The 19,809-nt window shown below is 33.2% G+C and overlaps 1 protein-coding gene across 1 annotated transcript; it reads right to left on the bottom strand.

Moving 5' to 3' along the window:
• Window positions 1-5,647: 5,647 nt before the first annotated feature.
• Window positions 5,648-10,358, bottom strand: TRM82 (Transducin/WD40 repeat-like superfamily protein). The gene is made up of 10 exons (XM_039043654.2): window positions 10,109-10,358; window positions 9,764-9,928; window positions 9,319-9,502; window positions 7,564-7,620; window positions 7,411-7,481; window positions 7,222-7,300; window positions 7,083-7,142; window positions 6,638-6,738; window positions 6,490-6,550; window positions 5,648-6,141 (listed from the first exon to the last, which is right to left on the bottom strand). The coding sequence occupies exons 1-10, from the start codon at window positions 10,240-10,242 to the stop codon at window positions 5,752-5,754; spliced, it is 1,302 nt and encodes a 433-aa protein (XP_038899582.1). The 5' UTR covers window positions 10,243-10,358; the 3' UTR covers window positions 5,648-5,751.
• Between the last annotated feature and the right edge of the window lie 9,451 nt (window positions 10,359-19,809).

Here is a 19,809-nt window from a genome sequence, read left to right as displayed (position 1 = left end):
CTGAAAAGTCGAGTTAGCTACTCGAAAGACTAGAACATGGTCTCCAACCCAACTCTTAAAATTTGGGTTGGGTTAGATAAGGTTGTCGGTTTTTTTTTCCTTAAATATTTAAACAAAGTTATTAGATTTAACTAATTTACCTTTACACATATAATGCAATTATAATGTAAGTTATGAGGTTTTATGTAATATCCAACCTTTCAAAAATAGTTATTTTCAAACAATTCAAATTTAATTATGGATTTTGCCTTTCTTATTTATTTTTTGAATAAATGTGAGTTCGCTAAAATCAAAACTTAGCTTAATTTGACTTGAGTAGATGTCCAATATCTAATAAATTAAATTTTCAATACATTAAATTAAAATATTTTAGTTTTCAAAATTTGGAATTAGAGATTTTGAAGGTAAGCTCCATAATTTTGAAAGTTTAATGTATTTATTTTAATTTTAAATTTTTAGAATCAAAATTTGAGTTTATTGGAAAAGATTATGTTATGAAAGATACGAGAAGATATCAATATATTTGAAATTTAAGAAGTTATCTTAGGAAAGATACGAGAAGATATCGACATATTTAAAATTTAAGATGGAAAAAAGAAACTTTTATTATTGTTATTATTATTATTATATAAACATATTTAAATAAGTTTTTTTTAGTTAAAATAACATATAAAAAATAAAAGAAAGTAAAAAAAAAAAAAACCTAGTTATCTAATAGCCAGCTGCACAAATTCCCTCCCCCAAGCCTCCGCCTTATTCTCCTCCTTCGCGTGAAGAGCAACAATTTTTGCTTCACACCATCATCCTTACTATTTCATTTGACTGCAGTCCACCACACGTCATTGTTTTTGTTGAAATCGTCGTCGTCGCCGAAGTTAACTTCGATAATTGTCGTGGATCTTCCTATCTCATTTATCTCTTTTACATAGCTATTTACCAGAAGCCATCGCTATTGCCGTTGTGTGATCGTAAGAGGAATCGGCCAGGAGTGTTTAGGTGATATAGGTGATTATCAGGGGGTTTTTTTTGTAGGTTTTTGTTAAAGTTTTGGTTTTTCTACGATATGACTGGCTTCAATTAAATTAAGTATCGTTTAGGAGTTTGATGGTAATTTTGGTGACTGTCTAACACAAGGGTGTTCGAGGACATCTCATTTAAATGTAATGCAATTACAATGTATGTATTTGCATTGAATTAGTTTTTTTGGATTCGTTTTTGTTTTTGTATTATTTTATTGGGTTTAATATGCAGGGATAATTTGGATATTTGTTAATTAGTTTTTTTTTAAAAAAAAAAAAATCGTTTTGCTATTTTTACAATTTTGAAAATTTTTTGCTATTTTTTCAAATGAAACTTTAAAATTTGCTATTTTTCTCGTCAATCCAAAAAAAAAAAAAAATAATAACTCAATTCAACTCAAAAACAAAATTAATCAAACTCAACTCTTATAGTTTGAGTTTGATTGTTCGAATCGTTTAGATTGTCTAGTCATTTGAACACCTTTATAATGAAGTGTTCATATTTTTTAATATGATTAATTATTTTGGATGGAAAAAAGAAACGGTACCATGCATGTGCTTTGTTCCTCCCATCTATGGCATTTTTTTTTGGTTGTTTTTTATTATGCATGGTCACATATGGAGAACTAAATTCTTTTGCAATTTTGTAGATTTTCCTTCTAGTTAAGGTTTTTGAATCAAACAAATCATTCACCCATACTACTTTTAAATGAACTTTCCCTAAATATAAAAAAGAAAAAGAAAAGGTTTGAGACACATGTGATATGCCTTTAATTAATGATGTTTGTTTCAATACCTCAAATGACTTCTTATTTTCTCTCTTCATAAGACGTTGAATCCAAATAATTATTGTACCAATTTCACGACTTTCAAAATAAATTTTGTTGATAAACATATAATAAAGTTGGTGGTATTAGCTACAGAATTTCGTTTTCTCCGTGAGACTGGTATTTACTATATGATTCAATTTAACAGTATGGCTAATAAACCTATGTTTAAAACTAGTTTAAAATGTGTAATATATTCATATACAATACCAAATTGTTTTCCTAAGTACAATAAGAACACATTTTACATATCAATCCAACTATATTTGCTTTGATTACAATACCAGTTAGTTAAATTTCACATATTGTTAAAAAAAATATCGACAAATTTATGTTATATGTTTTGTTAAATTATTGTACGATATTATGTAATTTTAATGTATAGTATATTATTTTTTATGTGTTTTAAATTTAATGAAGTAAAATAAGTTATACTATCAAAATAGTATATTAATCCTAATTTTTTTTATTTATTTTAAGATAACTAATTTGATATTAACTCCGTTGCATATGTTGCATAAAGTTTAAGTGGAGAATTTAATTATAAAATTTTAATGATGAAAAGATATTTATAAAAATTGTGGAAGTTGGGTGAGGAAAATAATAGCTAATCTAATTGAGTATAAAATGTATTATAAAACAATTATAAACTAAAATATTTTGTACTATTTTTTTTTAAAAAAAATTATGATAATTATCATTTTATTAAAAATATATATATATGTTTTATTTTAATCAGGGAAGATTTGATTATCTTCCTAATTTCAAACTTCAATATGAACAAAAAAAAAAATATTATTATTATTATTATTTTAAAATTGTGGTCACTTTGTTAAGAAAAATGTATTTGATATCTAGATTTGGATTGTTTTATTATCTTCTTAATTTTGTACTTTTTTTTAATTATCTCTTAGCTAATTTTTTTAATTTTTAATTTTGATGATTTGATTATCTTCATAATTTCAAACTTCAATTTAAACCAATTTTTTTTAATTTCATGATAATAATTTCTTAGTTAGTTTTTATTTTTATTTTGATGATTTGATTATCTTGTTAATTTCAAATATTGATTTAAACTAACATTTTTTAAAGAAAAATATATATTAAAAAATCTTTTTCTTGATTTTAAATTTTATTTCAAAATTTAATCTATTTTGATTTGGAACCATCTTTTTTTTTTATTTCAAATTTTAGGAATTAATGTGTAGTTATAACAAATTTAAAAATAAAAAAGGAATAAAAGATTAAAAAAAAAAAAGTAATAAAGTATTATGAATCTCTAAACTCATTGGTATACATTTACTAAAATTAAAATTAAAACGTGAAAAGAAATTACTACAAAAGCATTAAAACACACTATCTTCTTTGTCACTTTATCGTCCTTTAAATTGTTTAAACTTTGAGAAGTATCTTAAATCTCAAAAGCAAGGTATTTTTTCTACCCTCTTTTTAAGATGTGAAGATCAATTGATGAATTTGTTGTCTGTAAAAAAACTACAAAATCATATAAAAAAAGTCATATTAATCCCTCTATATGTTTTTACAAAATTGAAAGGTAAAAAAAAAAAAATTGAAAAAATAACATATGTTAAACAAAAATAGAGAGAAGTGATATAAGATAGAAAAGATACTATTGGGAAAAATGTTTCTATTAACAAATTTCTTTTAAAACAAATATCTACAACAAAATTTCTATAAAAAAAAACAAAAAAACAAATAAGTTAGAGAAAACCGGTATTAAAAAAAAAAAAAAAAAAAAAAAAAAAAAAAAGATAGTTGATGGAAAATGAGAAGTTAAAATTAGGTATTTATAGAGAAAATTTTAAATCTCAAATCATATAATTTTTTTTAATTCCTCTATTTAATGTGAAGTATAGATTATTAGTGATAAAATATAATTTTTAAAAAATCATGAATAAGATATTAGAGAATAAATATGATTTTTATTTTATTTTTTTACCTTTATTTAACTTGAAGTAGATAATAGAGATAAAATATGATTTTTTTTTTTTTTTTAAAAAAACCTTTATCTAAAAAAAGTAGAGATTATTAAAGATAAAATGTGATTTTTTAAATTTATTTTTCCTTTTATAGATAAAATGAGATTTTTTTAATAATTTAAATAACATAAGATATCCTAATGACCCTCCATTAAAATAGTAAAAGAAAAATCAAATGTTTCTCTCTTATATCCTTGGTAGATAATATAGATTTTATGTTTTCAATATTTTGAATATTTGGATCATATAATCAAATTTTTGTATAACAATAAATTCAATAAAGAAATATTCATTGAATGAATTCGTTAAAATAATAATAACATATAAATAATTTAAATTGCATATCAAACGAATCCAAATATTCGGAAAGAAGATATAGCAGTAAGCTCGATATAAATAATCTTATTCAGATTATCCTGGATAAAACATTTTTCATTATAAAAAACAACAAATTTTCAAGATTAGGCAGGGTCAAATAATTTAATGGTCAAACCTTAAGAAATTTTCATCATTATCAAATGGCAGAGATAAATGTTTCTCAGAGTAAAAAATATATATATAAATTATTGGGAAATATCCATAAATGATATTTTCATATATATGTTATAATTATTCTCAAGTGTTTACGTATGAACCCCTAAAGTTTGCAAAATAATTAACCCTTACTTTTTTAGTTAATTATGGTAACGAATTATATTTAATCCATAAAGTTTTTATTTTAAATTATATTTTAAAATTTTTCATCAAGTTTCAATGGCTGTGCTTGTGTACTCCATCACCAAATGTTTAAAGTGGCGCTTTAATCTTAATTCTCAGTAGTGTTCATCATGGTTTAGTGAACCCTTTTTTTTTTTTTTTTTTTTTTTTTTAAATACGAGTAGAAAATCGAATTATCGATTACTGAAAATAATAAATAGTATTTTATCCCTAGTTCGGATTGAGCTTTATAATTAACCTGACGACAATAATAAAGTGGGGGAGAGGCAGAATATAAGAAGGCCACGTAAATGTTGAGAGTAGTTTAGTATTACGTGATGGATAAATAAACTAATACAAGATGAACATTGCTTGCTTGTCCTTTTCTCATTCAATTTCACCCACTCTTCTGCTTTCTAATATTTCCTCAATTATTGACATTTGATGTAGATGGATTTCAAATCCAACAAAACTCCAAAATTAATTGCTCTAAATCATTACAAAAATTTAACCTAATTATTGCATACCTGCCCCCATTCAATTTTGTATGGCTATGTTTATGGTAGGTAATAAATGAATTGCATTTCATAATCACAAATGAATCTATCATAATTCTTGTTGTCATTACAGATATCATTAACGATTGACCTCAAACAGTAACTATAATGATTAAAAAACAAAACACGTACATGAAATGTGAGTAAATATAATAAAAGATAATTGAGCCATCAATAAAATTCCATTAGATTATACAAATTTTAATTACAGATTAGTATATGATTACACAAATTTTAATTACAAATTAGTAAAAACAAGGCCTACATGCAATTCCTCGGGTCATATAATAAGCCAATTTTAACTCATATTTCATCATAAAAATAAAATAATAACCTTCAATCCAACCAAGGCCAGTTTTCAACCATGAGAAAGAGGCCAACAGAAGCTGAGGGCTATTTTGGTCATTGCACATAAGCTTCTTCAAAATAATTGGGGGGCCAACGTACATTCCTAATTTCCTATTACTGATATGGCTTTGACCAAGAAAACTACGGCTAAAGTACGTCAAGTTTCTCTTGCAGAATTAAATTAAAACATTATCACAATATAATCTAACTAAAAGCTTCCGTTAAACCAAAAAAGTTGAAAAAATGACTAATTTTACATTAAACAGGATACTGTTGTTGATGTGTGAACTAATGAATACTCATATCATTGTTTAAGCTTCCTATCATTTCTTGTTCTCTTTCTGAAGTCCCTCTTCTCTGTGGAATACTGTTTCTTAGTCAACAGATTGCTCATTGCAGTTTTTACAGCTTCAGCAGCTGCCAAGAACACTTTCTCGTCGAATGTCACACCTCCCTGCAATTTTTCAAGTAGCTTCATTCCCCCGGGTATTGCATCATCTTCCAGTATGGATACCTCATTTGTGGTGGAATCGGGATTGTCCTTGTTGAAACCACTGATGACCTTGACACGGGCCAGAGAGGAGTGCCCCAAATTGTGCAAACTGGAGGCACCGGTTACCATCCATAGGTACCCAGTCGACCAACAGGTCGATAAGCTCGTCGGGATGAATGTCTCCTCACTTATAGAAACCACCTGAAATATCAAAATTATAACAAACCAATTTCATCAGGAAACAAGGAGATTAAATAAATTAGATGATGTGCCTGTAACTAGACTCGGAGGCTCACAAACATCAAAAAGGGTGTTCGGGACAAGAGTGGAACTTGTGAAGTCTGAAGAGTATTGAAGTCGTGGGATCGACAGTATGAGTTAATAAAGCATAAAACTGATGTTCTTTATTCATGGGCCTACAAACTCATCGGAACCAAACACAAATATTACTTCCATCCTCAAAAGGTCTCTAGGGAGAAGAAAGGGCAAACAATCTCATCAGTGTATATCATCCAGAAGTTTGTAAAATATAAATCTGGAGATCATTACCTTGACTACAGATAGAGTATGATTTGACAGGTCACAGTTCAGTAGAATTATTCCATGCAAGCTACAAAGAAAAATGATAAGGTTAGGACACAAATTCAACGGTAGACTCCACCAAAGAAGAAAAAAGAGCATAGAGGGGGAAAATTGCCTTTGAACCGCCACCGCAACAAGGGCACCATTGGCTATCGTGCAGAGACTTGTGACAGCTGAATGGCAGCCCTCTCTTTCTTTAGACTCTAAGAGTTCTACCTTCAGTAAGTTGGTGCGAGAAATCAAGTTGTGAACAAGGAGATCAAAAACCATACCACAAAGGCACAAAAGAGAAGAATGCACACTTTAGTTAGCTCTTCTAGTTACAGAAGAGAGAAACCGGAAACACTCGTCCATATTTTATACCAATCTTAATATGGGATACAATATACTGTTCTCTAAGTTACGACCATCTTGTCCTAGCTATAGTGTTCATTAATCAAGGTAATAATTCTGAGAGAAAACCTAGTATTATTCAATGTAGAATTCATCAAATTCCATTTTTAAAAAACTATTATAGTGAGAGTTCGAGGTGCAAAATAAGTTCAGGACAACGGAAACACCTTATCTCCAATTTCACAAGTGTAAAGGAGTGATCCAGAGAGAATATCCCATAAGCGTACCTGAAAAGGCCAAAAAATATGGTTGTATTTCACATGTTGCACCAAAAGCAAATGGGGAGTTCATATGAGGCTATCTTACAGTTAAATCGCCACTTCCAGAGATGAGAAACCCATGTGAGCACTCCAGGCTAGAAATGAAGGCTATGCAGGATACGAAACTTGAAAAGATACATGGAATAAACATATGAATCAAAATCAAAGGAAATGTCACTACTGACCATCCACCTTTATCTTGTACTAATATTAGATTTAGATCATGAAAACTCACTCTGTATGGCCTAGACAAAAACTTTGAATCTCATGAGCTTCATTCACAGGTTTTGTGGGAAATGTTGTCACCTTCAATAAAAACACCCCCATTTAAAAAAACGTGAATTTCAATGAGTTACTCTCATAATTAATGAGAAGAGAATATGATTACCCGAATTTTAAAATCACGGTCCGCACTAACTAAGAACTTCCCATCCAGTGAGAATTCCTGCAAAAATAAAGATATTAATTATGTGTAACTGCATGAAAACTATACAAACAGCAAAACAACAGAAACATTTCCCACCATTATAAATATGTGAAAGCATCATATGAATCTACCTCATCCAACTTTTGTTTTTGTTTTTATCCTTTCAATAGAAAAAGGAAATTTCATGAGGGATATAAGTACAAAATTACATACAGTCACAACAAACAAACTAAAGGCATATGCAAACCTTCTGATCCTTACGCCCATTAACAAATCTATTCTATAAATTCTCCAGTTATGCTCAACCATATGCATTGAAGAGCATCCAAAGCCCTGGTTCTCCACATAGAAATCACTACCTCAATGTTCAATCGTAAAATTTCAAAGTAACTTCGAAATATTTCTCACCCCATTGTTAGCCATGAAGCTTTATATATGCAACCTGATCATGTATCAAGAAAAGGTGATGGTGATGGTCCTTTGAAGCCACTTTGCAGAAATGCACCACTACCAACGAACTACAAGGATGCTCCTATAGATGTTGTAAAAAAATCAATTCCCTCATATGCCATAGAAAGCCATAGAAAGACATCCCAATTATTTTTCGTTTGGATCTTTTACATTGAAAATTTTCTCGCGATGGATATACAATGGTATTTGGATAGCCATGTCCTCCAATCTCTACATATTGGTAATTGGTGTAAGGAAATTGTAAGGCTCCTAATCAGGAATATATTGAAATAATCAGTATGATTAGTAATAAGAGGCATTCCGCATTCTAGTAGTTAGAAATTAGGCTTGTTGGGTTTTTGGGCTATAGATAGTGGGAGAGAGAGTACGGCTAGGGATGTGAAGAATTAGAAGAGTGTTTGGCTCTTGGAATTGGATTCTCAGTCCTCTAGAATGTGCTGAGGAGTTTGTTCATCTATCTTTACTTATTTTTGTTATTATCTTGATATTGTATGACTGGATTTTCCTTGAGTAAATATATAATCACAAGGGTGTTTGCCTTGTGAATTTCTTGAATATTTGTGTTCTTATTGGGATTTTCTGATTGCGGGAAGTAGAATCCTAACAGAAATATTCCACCACATGCATAAGAACATATAAATTTGCTTTTGAATACAATCCGAAAAGACTCATGAGACGGAAAATGTTGTTCTCATAAACTCATGCTCTTCCTCACTACTTACAGATAAACGAAATTGGTCACACCCATCACAATGCTTCCAATTGTCCTCCAAAAAAGAACCATCAAGTCTCCCTTGAAATAGTCATTTGTCCACTCTCTACATTTGTTTTTTCCATCCAAGTCTACTATTTATTTGTAGCATCCCATTCATTGGATAAAGCTCAAATCATATGGTGGGATGACCAACATTGACCTGCCCAACTTTACAGCACCCCTAACAATTCAACTCTCAAAAAAAGGAAAAATGAGCCTCTCTTAAAAGGGAAAATATATTTCATCTAAATGAGAGAAATCATGAAAAAATAGAAATTAAAAGTTCATTCTCCACATACACAAGTATGAAGACCCTCACCTATGACGTTTAAATTTCAAAAAGTCAAAATATTTAACATTTAGAAAAACAAACATTATGTACAAGTCAACGAAATGGGTCGCAGAACAGAAGTAAGAAAAGCCACCGATGCACTATAGCAAAAACATGGCTAAATACAGGGGAAAAAGATGGTTAAGAGAGGACTGCTTACCAAGCTCGTGATTATACTGCAATAATGTGAAAGCAAGGACACTGCCTTCTTGTTAACCAGAGGCTGATTTCCATCAACGCCTCCATCAAGATCCACAACCCAGATAACCCCAAACTTGTCAGCAAAACAAACATGCAGACCATTAGGGCTAATGGCAGCTGCACTCACTCGTTTTTCAGAAACCCTGTCATCAGAATTATGAAATTTTCAGTATTACACAAGGAAGACCGATCGAGAAAGCATGCAGCTGGTGTTACAATTTTTCCAAATAATCCAGAAACTACTATATGCATTATAATAACAAAAAAAAAAAGTAATGAAATTTGCGCAATATATAAGCCACAACCAATGAACACATCAATCAGCTCGCATATCCATAGCCAATGAACATCCCCGAAGTAAATCACCCAGAAAAAAGAGAGCACAGAAAAGGGAAAAAACTTACACATTATAAATACAGCGCCAAGACTCGGTAGCCCAAATCTTAACCGTCTTATCATCACCAGCAGATACAAAAAGGTTCCCTTTCGAACCATAACAAATCGTTCTAATGGAGTCTTTATGATACGGTTCCCCAGATTCATCAACCAAAGAAACCGCAGAATTACCTCTGCAGTTAACTCAAAACAACCCATCAACATACGAGAAAGGAATTCAACAGGGCTACAAAGGCAAATACGATTTTAATTTTAAATCCAATTAGTATAAAGAGAGTGAATATAGTCGTATTGTACCATCAATCAAAGTTTATAGAAGATAAAATTAATGGAGCCGGAAAAAAAAAACTCACACGAGATCGTATACACGCAGGTCGGAGCCAACGGCGACGGCAACAAATTTCTCAGTTGGGTGAACTGCAATTAAGGCTGGAGCAACCTCAACATCTTTGTTGGTATCGCCTTCTTCTACCGTCGTCTCTTCCATTATTCCAGTGAACTGACAGTAAAATTAGGGCGTTTCTGGGAACTGCAATTTAGGGTTTTGTTTTAAAAGAATGGGGGGAATTGCTGTATTTCAAGGTTTTTTTTCTTTGGTATGGATGCCTATTTTTTTTTTTTGGGTCCAAATGAAAATTTGGTATTTTTTTAAATGGAATGAAAAATGGCATTTTACTTTTATCAGCATCATGTAAATTTTACTCATTCAACCCTAAAATCCATTCGCGCGCTGTGATTTATAAGTGTCTTTGATACTTGATACTTATATTTGATATTCGATACTCGATCTTCGATCCTTGATGCTCAATAATTGATACTCTACTCTTTATGCTTTATGTTATATGATATATGCTATATACTAGCTACATGCTACTCGATACTCGATACTTGATGTTTCATGCTTCATGCATTACACTCTATGCTCTATGTTATCCGAGGATTTCCATGAGCAGCGGAAAATAGATCATTCCAAATTACAATCATGAATGAACATTATAAATTAAAATCGTAAACAAAACAAATAGTTATGCAATTGTTACAAAAATTACAGCATGATAACTACAAATGAACAAGGCGAAAGCTACGAACATTTGTAGACTCGTCTCTACGCTCCTTGCTCACGAACGCTCGAACAACACGACCGCTCCGCAGCACGAACACCGTGTACTCGTCCTCTGCGATCGCCTTGGTCATGAACACCCCAGCAACACGACAACCTACACAAACCTCAACGGTGTCGAGTTGAGTATGACACCACCAAAAAGGTTACCTTGGTATTCTCGGTGTGAGAATCCAGAGGGTAGGCTCTATGTGGACTTGGAATGAAGCAGACGAAGGAGGAATGAACAATCGTGTACACGATTGGGCAAGTGGGAGAAGACAGAAACCTATCATATAGGTCAATGCCTAATCGTTCAACAAAAGCTAAGCAATCGTTTAGCTCGGTGTCTATCGCCTACAAAATACTACATGATCATCTACCTTTTTTCAAGCTGTCGTTTAGTAAATCTGTATTTACTTGACAACTTTCGTTTCCGTGAGAAAAATCACCAATTCAACCTTAGCAAAAACTTACTAAAATTAGGAAAACTGTTTTTCTTTTATCTCACGGTTACCATAAACCACCAATAACTTCCCACTCAATTGGTAGAAAAAATTTTAATTATCCAATAATTAATATTATTATAAATATAAATGATAATCAACTTATCATACTATATTTATAACCTATAGTTTTAGTGTTCATCTCATGAAACATATAAACCATAATTCTTTTTCTATTCCATGGTACTTAATGTAAATCTCATTTACATCAATCCTCCACTAGATGTATCTCATACATCATACCGATTATATCATATATAATCAAAATACCTATTGTCAATTTGAACATTTCAAATCAACACCAAGATTTGATCCTCAACTGGATCCATTGAGCTACCAAGAGGACTTTATGGATCTGTAGCTCGAAGCTCTAACAGTACGTGAATAACTGACTAAACTCTTTAGTCACGGGATCCACCATCCGTTAACTGTCAGGCACTCCACTAAAGACTGACAACTGAACTCTCCTTACCACAGATATATTATGTGTCCATCTTAACCAATCAGAAGTGCGATAACCCTTCACAGATCACTCGTAAGTACAGCTTGGCCAATAACTGTTATGCCTCTATAGTTACATCTAACTCCTTAAGCACCACTGATCCCTTTAATGAACGTAAGTCATAGTTCTACTATAACTGAGTCTTCTCTTCCAAAGAGAAGTTGTGGCCACAATGTTCAAGCCTTATACAGTGATGACAAAAGTAGAAGGCCAAATTTCATTGGTTTTCAAAATGGTACCCATTTTTTATTTGTGCCTTTTATTTTGGGCCATCTATGCCACTTTTTCCGTATTTCAAACAACAAAATTACTAAAATACCCTCGCATTACATCATATTTTATCAAAACTATTATAAAAATAAATTGATGGTCCTAAAAGTCATGTATCAATCTTTATATTGTCCATGTGCCTTGTAGTTACTCATATTTGCCACTTTGCCTATAAATAGTGGCATTTGATGGATCTTAAACTCATACACACATTGGTGAAGAAATCCACTTCAAATTTCCACTCAATTTTCATAATTTTAGTTATTTTATTTTATTATTATATTTATTTATTTATTATTGTTATATTTATATTCTATTATAATATATTTTCTCCATATTCGTTGTGCTCCCTCCTCAATTTCACAACACGTTATCAACATGAGCTCCTATTACTTCCATCATTGAAGGTAGGTCATAAAAGTAGGCCCTTTTTTCTTTTTATTATAATTAATAAATTAAATGTTATTTTGCATATTTAGTACATATTAAACTTCTAATATAAATACAACACTTTCCGATAGTGTTGTTATGACAAATCTTACAAAATTAGAATTCACAACCCTTGACATTAATGACAATAATTATTTGTCATGAGTGCTCAATGTCGAAATTCACTGGAGGGTATGAACTTGCGATAAACAATTAAAGAAGGAAAAACGACATCCAGTCAAGATAAAGCAAAAATTATTATTTTCCTTCGTCATCATTTCCACGAGAGGTTAAAAATGGAGTATCTTACAATAAAAGATTTCGTATCTTGTGGAAAAATTTGAAAGAAAGGTATGATCATAAAAAAAATAATAATTATTCTTCCTAAGACTCGTTATGAGTGGATGCATTTAAGATTATAAGATTTTAAATCAGTAAGTGATTACAATTTCGCATTTTTTAAAATCAATTCAAAATTATTGTTATGTGGAGAGAAAATTACTGATGTTGATATGTTAGAGAAGAAATTTTCTACATTTTATGTCTCGAATATGCTCCTACAGCAGCAATATTGAAAGAAAGGTTTTAAACAATATTCTAAACTAATTTTATGTCTTCTCGTGGTCGAACAAAATAACGAGTTATTGATGAAGAACCACGAATCTCGACCAGCTGGAACAACACCATTCCCTAAAGTGAATGCTGTGAATGTTAATAATCGTGGTCGAGGTCATGACCGTGGAAGAGGAAAAAACAATTATTATTTTCGTGGTGATCGTTCTAATCATTCAAATATCAAAAGAACCACATAAAATGATGTTAATAAAGGAAAAGCTCCACAAGATACGAGTTCAAAGAGTGCTGAAAATAAATGTTTTTAATGCGGAATGACTGGACATTGGTCACGTAACTGTCGTACGTTAAAATACTTAGTTGACCTCTATCAAGCCTCCCTGAAGGAAAGAGAGAAAAATGTAGAAGCAGATTTTGCATACCAGGATAATGACATATTTGACCCATCCCATATGAAAATTTTGGATGTGGCGAACTTCTTTGACTTTGAGAATATCTAGACTTAATATTCTTGTTTTCTTTTATCTATCTTCATATTTTTTTTAGTAACTTTTGTATATTTTAAGTGTCGTTTTTCTTATTGTAATTATTTTCTTTTAATGAAGAAACATGGATCATTTTCATATGTTGGGTGATTAAAAAATGAGCAAAGAAGATCCATGTCTAGTAGACAGTACAACTACACACACGATACTTACAAATAAAAAATATTTTTCCAAATTGACAATATCACATTCGGCAAAGCCTCACATCTTGTTCCTGTTGTGTCGTCGTAGTAAATAAGAGAGAAAATGAACCTTTGGGTAGGTTTTGTAGAAACTTTAAGGAACTCTCAACATTTCACACTGACCCAAATACTGATTCACAACTTTATCCAATCTACCTAGGGGACCTAATAGACCTGTGGCTCGAAGCTCAAATGGTACGTGAATAGCTGACTAAACTTCTTAGTCACGAGATCCACCAGCCGTTAACTGCCAGACATTCCACTAAAGACCAACAGCTAAACTTTTCTTACCATAGATATATTTCTGTGTCCATCGAATATAATCAATCATGAGTACGATGACCCTTCACAGATACTCGTAAGTACAGCTGGACCAATTTACCGTTTTGCCCCTGTAGTTACATCTCACTCCTTAAGTACCACTGATTCCTATAATGAACAATACAACATAGTCCAACTATATGTGAACATCTCTCGGGCCAAGAGAAGGTATGTGGCGCCACATCGTTCAAGCCCTGGAATCAGCCCTTGGGAGCTATCTATCTACTTACCCCTGCCTTGGGGAAGGAGTGAATTCCATCTTGTGTAGTTGAGTTTCCGACTCACAAATCAGACGAATCCTCAAAATGGTAGGTTTGAATCAGCGACCTGGCCACTCGCACCCATACAAATCAAAGGACTGCCCTCAATGGCAGGAGTTCCCAACTCACTCAGGATTGAAGTCATGTTACCTATGGTCATCCTAGTGAAGTGAAGTCTCTATCATGAACAATGTTATATAACAAGACGTTAACACTTCGTGGTCAGGTCTTATACAAATTCTTTGTATAGGACGCCCCCGCTCGCATGTTCCCTACACGAATGATCAGGATCAGACCATTTGTGACAAGTCACAATACTTGTGACCATTCCACAAAGCGGGTCGTATCTGTAGTGTTACTAGGATAAAGTTTCCCTCCTTTATCCATATACTACAGACCATTTTGGTTATTACTCAAGACATGATCCATTTGTATGTCACCACATACATGCTTAAGTTACATACATATAACCAGGGGTTTTATGTTTATTGGTTTGTGGTAAAGCAAATAAAGCATACAACTGAGCAAAAACAAGATGTGAAGTAAATATCGTATATTATACAACACAAGCGTTCGTACAAACAGTTTACAAACTACAGGACACGAGACTTTAGGGCATCAACCTCAACAATCTCCCACTTGTCCTAAAGCAAAGTGGGGTGTACATAAAACTAGTACAAAACAATAAACTAGGGCATAAAAGCGCAGTACAAAATCTTCCACTTGCCCTAGTTCAGCCGTGGGCGATCCTATAGACCCATGCTCTGAAGGTGACCCTCAAACACTGTAGCCGTGAGATCCTTCGTAAACGGGTCAGCAACATTGTGCTCCAAAGAGATTTTTGTGACGATCGCGTCCCCTCGATGTACTATCTTGCGAATCAGATGATTCCGCTCTATGTGTTTGCCATGCTTATAACTCCTCGGCTCCTTGGAGTTCGCCACTGCCCCACTATTATCACAATAGGGTAATGAGCCTAGACATATTTGGAACAACTTCCAGTTCTGTCAAGAACTTCCTAAGCCATACGGCCTTCTTAGCAGCTTCGCAAGCCATTACGTACTCCGCCTCCATAGTGGAGTCAGCGATGCACCCCTGCTTAATGCTTCGCCACACTACAGCTCCTCCGCTAAGAGTAAAGACTGACCCTGATGTGGACTTGCAAGAGTCCTTATCAGTCTGAAAGTTAGAATCTGTGTATCCAGTAAGGATCAAATCCCTAGATCCATACACGAGCATGTAGTCCCTTGTTATTCGAAGATACTTGAGGATGTTCCTTATCAGTCTGAAAGTCAGAATCCGTGTATCTAGTGGAATCATCCATTAGTTAACGAATGGGGGTTAGATTGGTCTAATGAGTTTAGTCGATTAATCTCGGATCGTCGATGTCCATGATCTGTAGGTTCGCGAGGTCCCCCTACTAGCTCGTAAATGGATCAGCTCTAAAATAGCGTGATAAGTTAATTTGAAGTGTTCAAATTAGAATTAAATGAAATTGGAGAAATAATATTTAAATATGATTTAAATATTTGAATATGGAATTGTATAAAAATTAATTTAATATTTGATATTAAATTAATTAGAATTATTTAAATTATTTAAATAATTATTTATTAATTTTATTAAGAAAATTAATTTATGAAGTTAATAATATTATCAATTTTATTAAATAAAATTGGTTTATGAAATCAAAATTTGATAAATTGAAAAAGAAAAGAAGAAAAAACACAAAATGGAAAAATTGGATTTTCCTGTGTCTTCATGTAGTAGCTCACTAACAACCCACCTTTTCAACCTTCATTAACTCCAAGCATGAGTTGCATCTCATGCAGAAAATCTCTTTGCATGAGTTTCTGCAATATATTGAAGAGATTGGAGTGTTAGAAGAGATGGCTACCGATAGAATTTCTCTGAAAAAATCGTAGAAGAAGATTGTTCTTCATTTGGGTTGTAGTAGTGAGTTAATATCCAAATTCCCTTAATTCAAGCTTATTTTTGTTGGGATTGATGTCCTAATTCTCCCGAAGTCTCGTTGTTTTGTAAAGATATAAGTGTTATTTAATTCTGGCATTTACTCATATCCAATAAACAAAGCTCCTTGGTTATCTTATGTGAACTTAAGCATGTATATGTGATAGACAAGTGGATCATGCCTTAAGTGGTAACCTAAATAGGTCTGTAGTTTAAGGATTAAGGTGGGATACCTGATCCTGGTGACACTATGGATACGTCTCGTTTTGTAGAGGTTTGCAAGTGTTGCAAACTACTACAGATGGTAAATCCTGACAATTCATGTGGAGAGGTGAAGTGGGGGTGTCCTATACAAAGAATTTGTATAATACCTGGACCACGAGATGATTAGACTCTGTATATATCGTCGTTGATACTAGAGACTTACATCTCACCTAAACGACCATAGGTGACATGACCTCAATCCTGAGTGTTTTGGAAACTTCTGCCTTTAAGGGCGGTCCTGGGTGAGAGTGGCCATATTGCCAACTCAACATGTCTACCTTTTTGGGGACTTGTCTAATCTGGGAGCTGGGAACTCAATCCACAAGATAGAATTCACTCCTTTCCCGAAGTAGGGATAAGTAGAGACATATCTCCCTTAAGGGCTGATTTCGGGTCTTGAACATAGTGGCCACAACTTCTCTTTGGAAGAGAAGACTCAGTCATAGTAGGACTATGACTTATGTTCATTAGAGGGATCAGTGGTACTTAAGGAGATAGATGTAACTACAGGGGCATAACGGTTATTGGCCCAGCTGTACTTACGAGCGACCTGTGAAGGGTTGTTGCACTGCTGATTGGTTAAGATGGACACATAATATATCTGTGGTAAGGAGAGTTCAGTTGTTGGTCTTTAGTGGAATGCCTGGCAGTTAACAGATGGTGGATCCCGTGATTAAAGAGTTTAGTCAGTTATTCACGTACCGTTGGAGCTTCGATCTACAGGTACATGAGGTCCCCTTAGTAGCTCAATGGATTCAGTTGAGGATCAGTTCTTGGTGTTGATTTGAAATGTTCAAATTAACAATAGATATTTTGATTATATATGATCTAATCGGTATGATGTATGAGATACATCTAGTGAAGGATTGATGTAAATGAGATTTACATTAAGTACCATGGAATAGAAAAAAAACTATGGTTTATATATTTCATGAGATGAAATATTAAAACTATAGGTTATAAATATAGTATGATAAGTTGGATATCATTTATGTTTATAATAATATTATTTATTGGATAATTAATTATTTTTCTTTTAAATAACCAAAGTAGTGGGTGGTTATTAGATCATAGTAACCATGAGTTTAAAAGGAAAATGGTTTCCTATTTTAAAAAGAAGTTTTTACAAAAGATTGAAAAAGTATTGAGTTTTCTCTCCGCGCAAAAAGAAACTCATGAAGTCGTTAAGTAAATTCGGATTTACTAAACGACGACTGGGCGAGCTAAACGATCATGCAGAGTAGAGCTAAACGATCGTGCAGTATTTACTAAACGATCACATAGTTTTGCTAGACGATCGCTGGCCCAAGGTAAACGATCGTGTAGAGTCTGTAGATGACAGACCGAGCTAAACGATGAGCTAAACGATCGCATAGCTTTTACTAGACGATCTCTTAGCTTTATCTAAACGATTGGGCATCGACCTATACGATAGGTCTCAGCCATCCCCCACTTGCCTAGTCGTGTATGCGATCGGTGTTTCCTCCTTTGTCTACCTCATACCAAGTACGAACAGAGCCCACCCTCTAAATTTTCACACCGAGAATACCAAGGTAGCCTTGTTGGTGGTGTTAGACTCAACTCAACACCGTCGAGGTTTTCTGGAGGCCGTTCATGGTGCTGTGGAGGTTATTCGCTATTGTGGAGGAGTTTATGACCGAGGAGATCGTTAAGGATGAGCGTGAAGTGTTTGTGTTGTGTTCATGCGGTGTTGCAATCGTGTAGATCGGACGTTCAAGGCTAATGTTGTTCAAGCGTTCATGCACAACAGAGCGTGGAGACACTTCTGCCATTGTGCGTAGAGTTTTATCTTTATGCATTCGAGTTTATTCACGCTGTAATTTCTCTGTATGAATTGTATAACCGTTTTTTTTTTTGAGTCAACTGCAAATATATGTTCATTCATGGTTGTAATTTGGAATAGTCTTGTTCCGCTACTCATGGAAATCTCAGCTTCCGATTTTCTTCAATTGGTATCAGAGCCAGGTTCTATGATATTCCAAATTACAGATCTGAATTGAACGCATTTTTCAATCACAGTGGGTTTCTGCATTTGTGGTTAACCGTTTTCTGCATTTGTGGATGAATTGATGAATGCTTCGAGTTTAAATTGCCTTTTTGTTAAAGCTTTAATTATTACAAAGTGTTAATTGTAAGGGCCACTGTATTTTTGGGCAAAATTAACATCGCAATCGAGTCTGTAATTCAAAAGGTTTGAGTTCGCAGAGTCGTTCGTGATGAAGCTTCGGTGCATGGCAATGCAGTTCTCAACGAAGAAGAAGACCAAGCGCTGGTCGGATCGTGTAGCCTCAAGTAAACGATCATTGGGATTTAACTAAGCGATCTTTTAGATATTTTTTCTAGACAAATGTGTAATATTTTCTAATCAATCGTTTAGCTAATGCTAAGCGATGGGGTAAATCGTTTACCATATCGCATAACATTAGTTACGTGATCACGTAGGCACTAGAGGTAGGCGATCGTAGTGGGAGCATGCGATGCTCAATAGAAGTCGCGTGCTAGACGATCATGTAGTTAGCAAGCTTCATTGCTTAGTTACTACCTATGCGATCGTGCGTATGTGATACGGAGACACTAGCTAAGCAATCGCTTAGGTGATGGTGCTTCGTGGCATCGTAGTCGCTTAAACGATCGCAGAAGGCGGGCGTTTTGCGGAGCGCGCTAAGCGATCATGTACTTCAAGCTTCATCGCTTAGTAAAGGTACACGATCGTGTAGTAATAATTAAATGATCGTTTGGATTTTTCTAGACGATCGTATAGTCAATGCTAAACGATAGTTTAACTCTAGAGCACTGGTAAGCGATAGAACGAAGTGTTTGTTTTATCGTGTAGACGACCACGGGGTGCTTATTACACGATGGTTGGAGAAGCGATGCTTTGCTGAGCGGTTCAAGACCCGGTTCGCCTGTTTGAACTGAAAACTCCTTGTCTTTGTAATAGTTAGCTTTCCTTTTTGTATTTTAAGGCAATTTTACCCGGTTCATCAATTTTTATTGCTTATACATGTGATGTATGGTGCTTATATGTCAAATTATTTGTCATATGGTTAAAAACCCACCTTAGGTTGTGCAATTATTCATGCATCATATATTATAAATGTTATAATATTG

Source organism: Benincasa hispida, chromosome 9 (genome assembly GCF_027475165.1).
Source record: "Benincasa hispida cultivar pf3 chromosome 9, pf3_genome.v1.1, whole genome shotgun sequence".
In the NCBI taxonomy this organism is placed as follows: Eukaryota; Viridiplantae; Streptophyta; class Magnoliopsida; order Cucurbitales; family Cucurbitaceae; genus Benincasa; species Benincasa hispida.
This window is presented reverse-complemented; position numbering and strand designations above follow the sequence as displayed.

Coding starts and splice junctions, on each gene's coding strand:
- TRM82 (XM_039043654.2), bottom strand. CDS start 10,242: ATGGAAGAGACGACGGTAGAAGAAGGCGATACCAACAAAGATGTTGAG. Junction 7,482..7,563: donor ACCGTGATTTTAAAATTCGG/GTAATCATATTC, acceptor TTTTTATTGAAG/GTGACAACATTTCCCACAAA. Junction 6,551..6,637: donor GTTGCGGTGGCGGTTCAAAG/GCAATTTTCCCC, acceptor TTTTCTTTGTAG/CTTGCATGGAATAATTCTAC.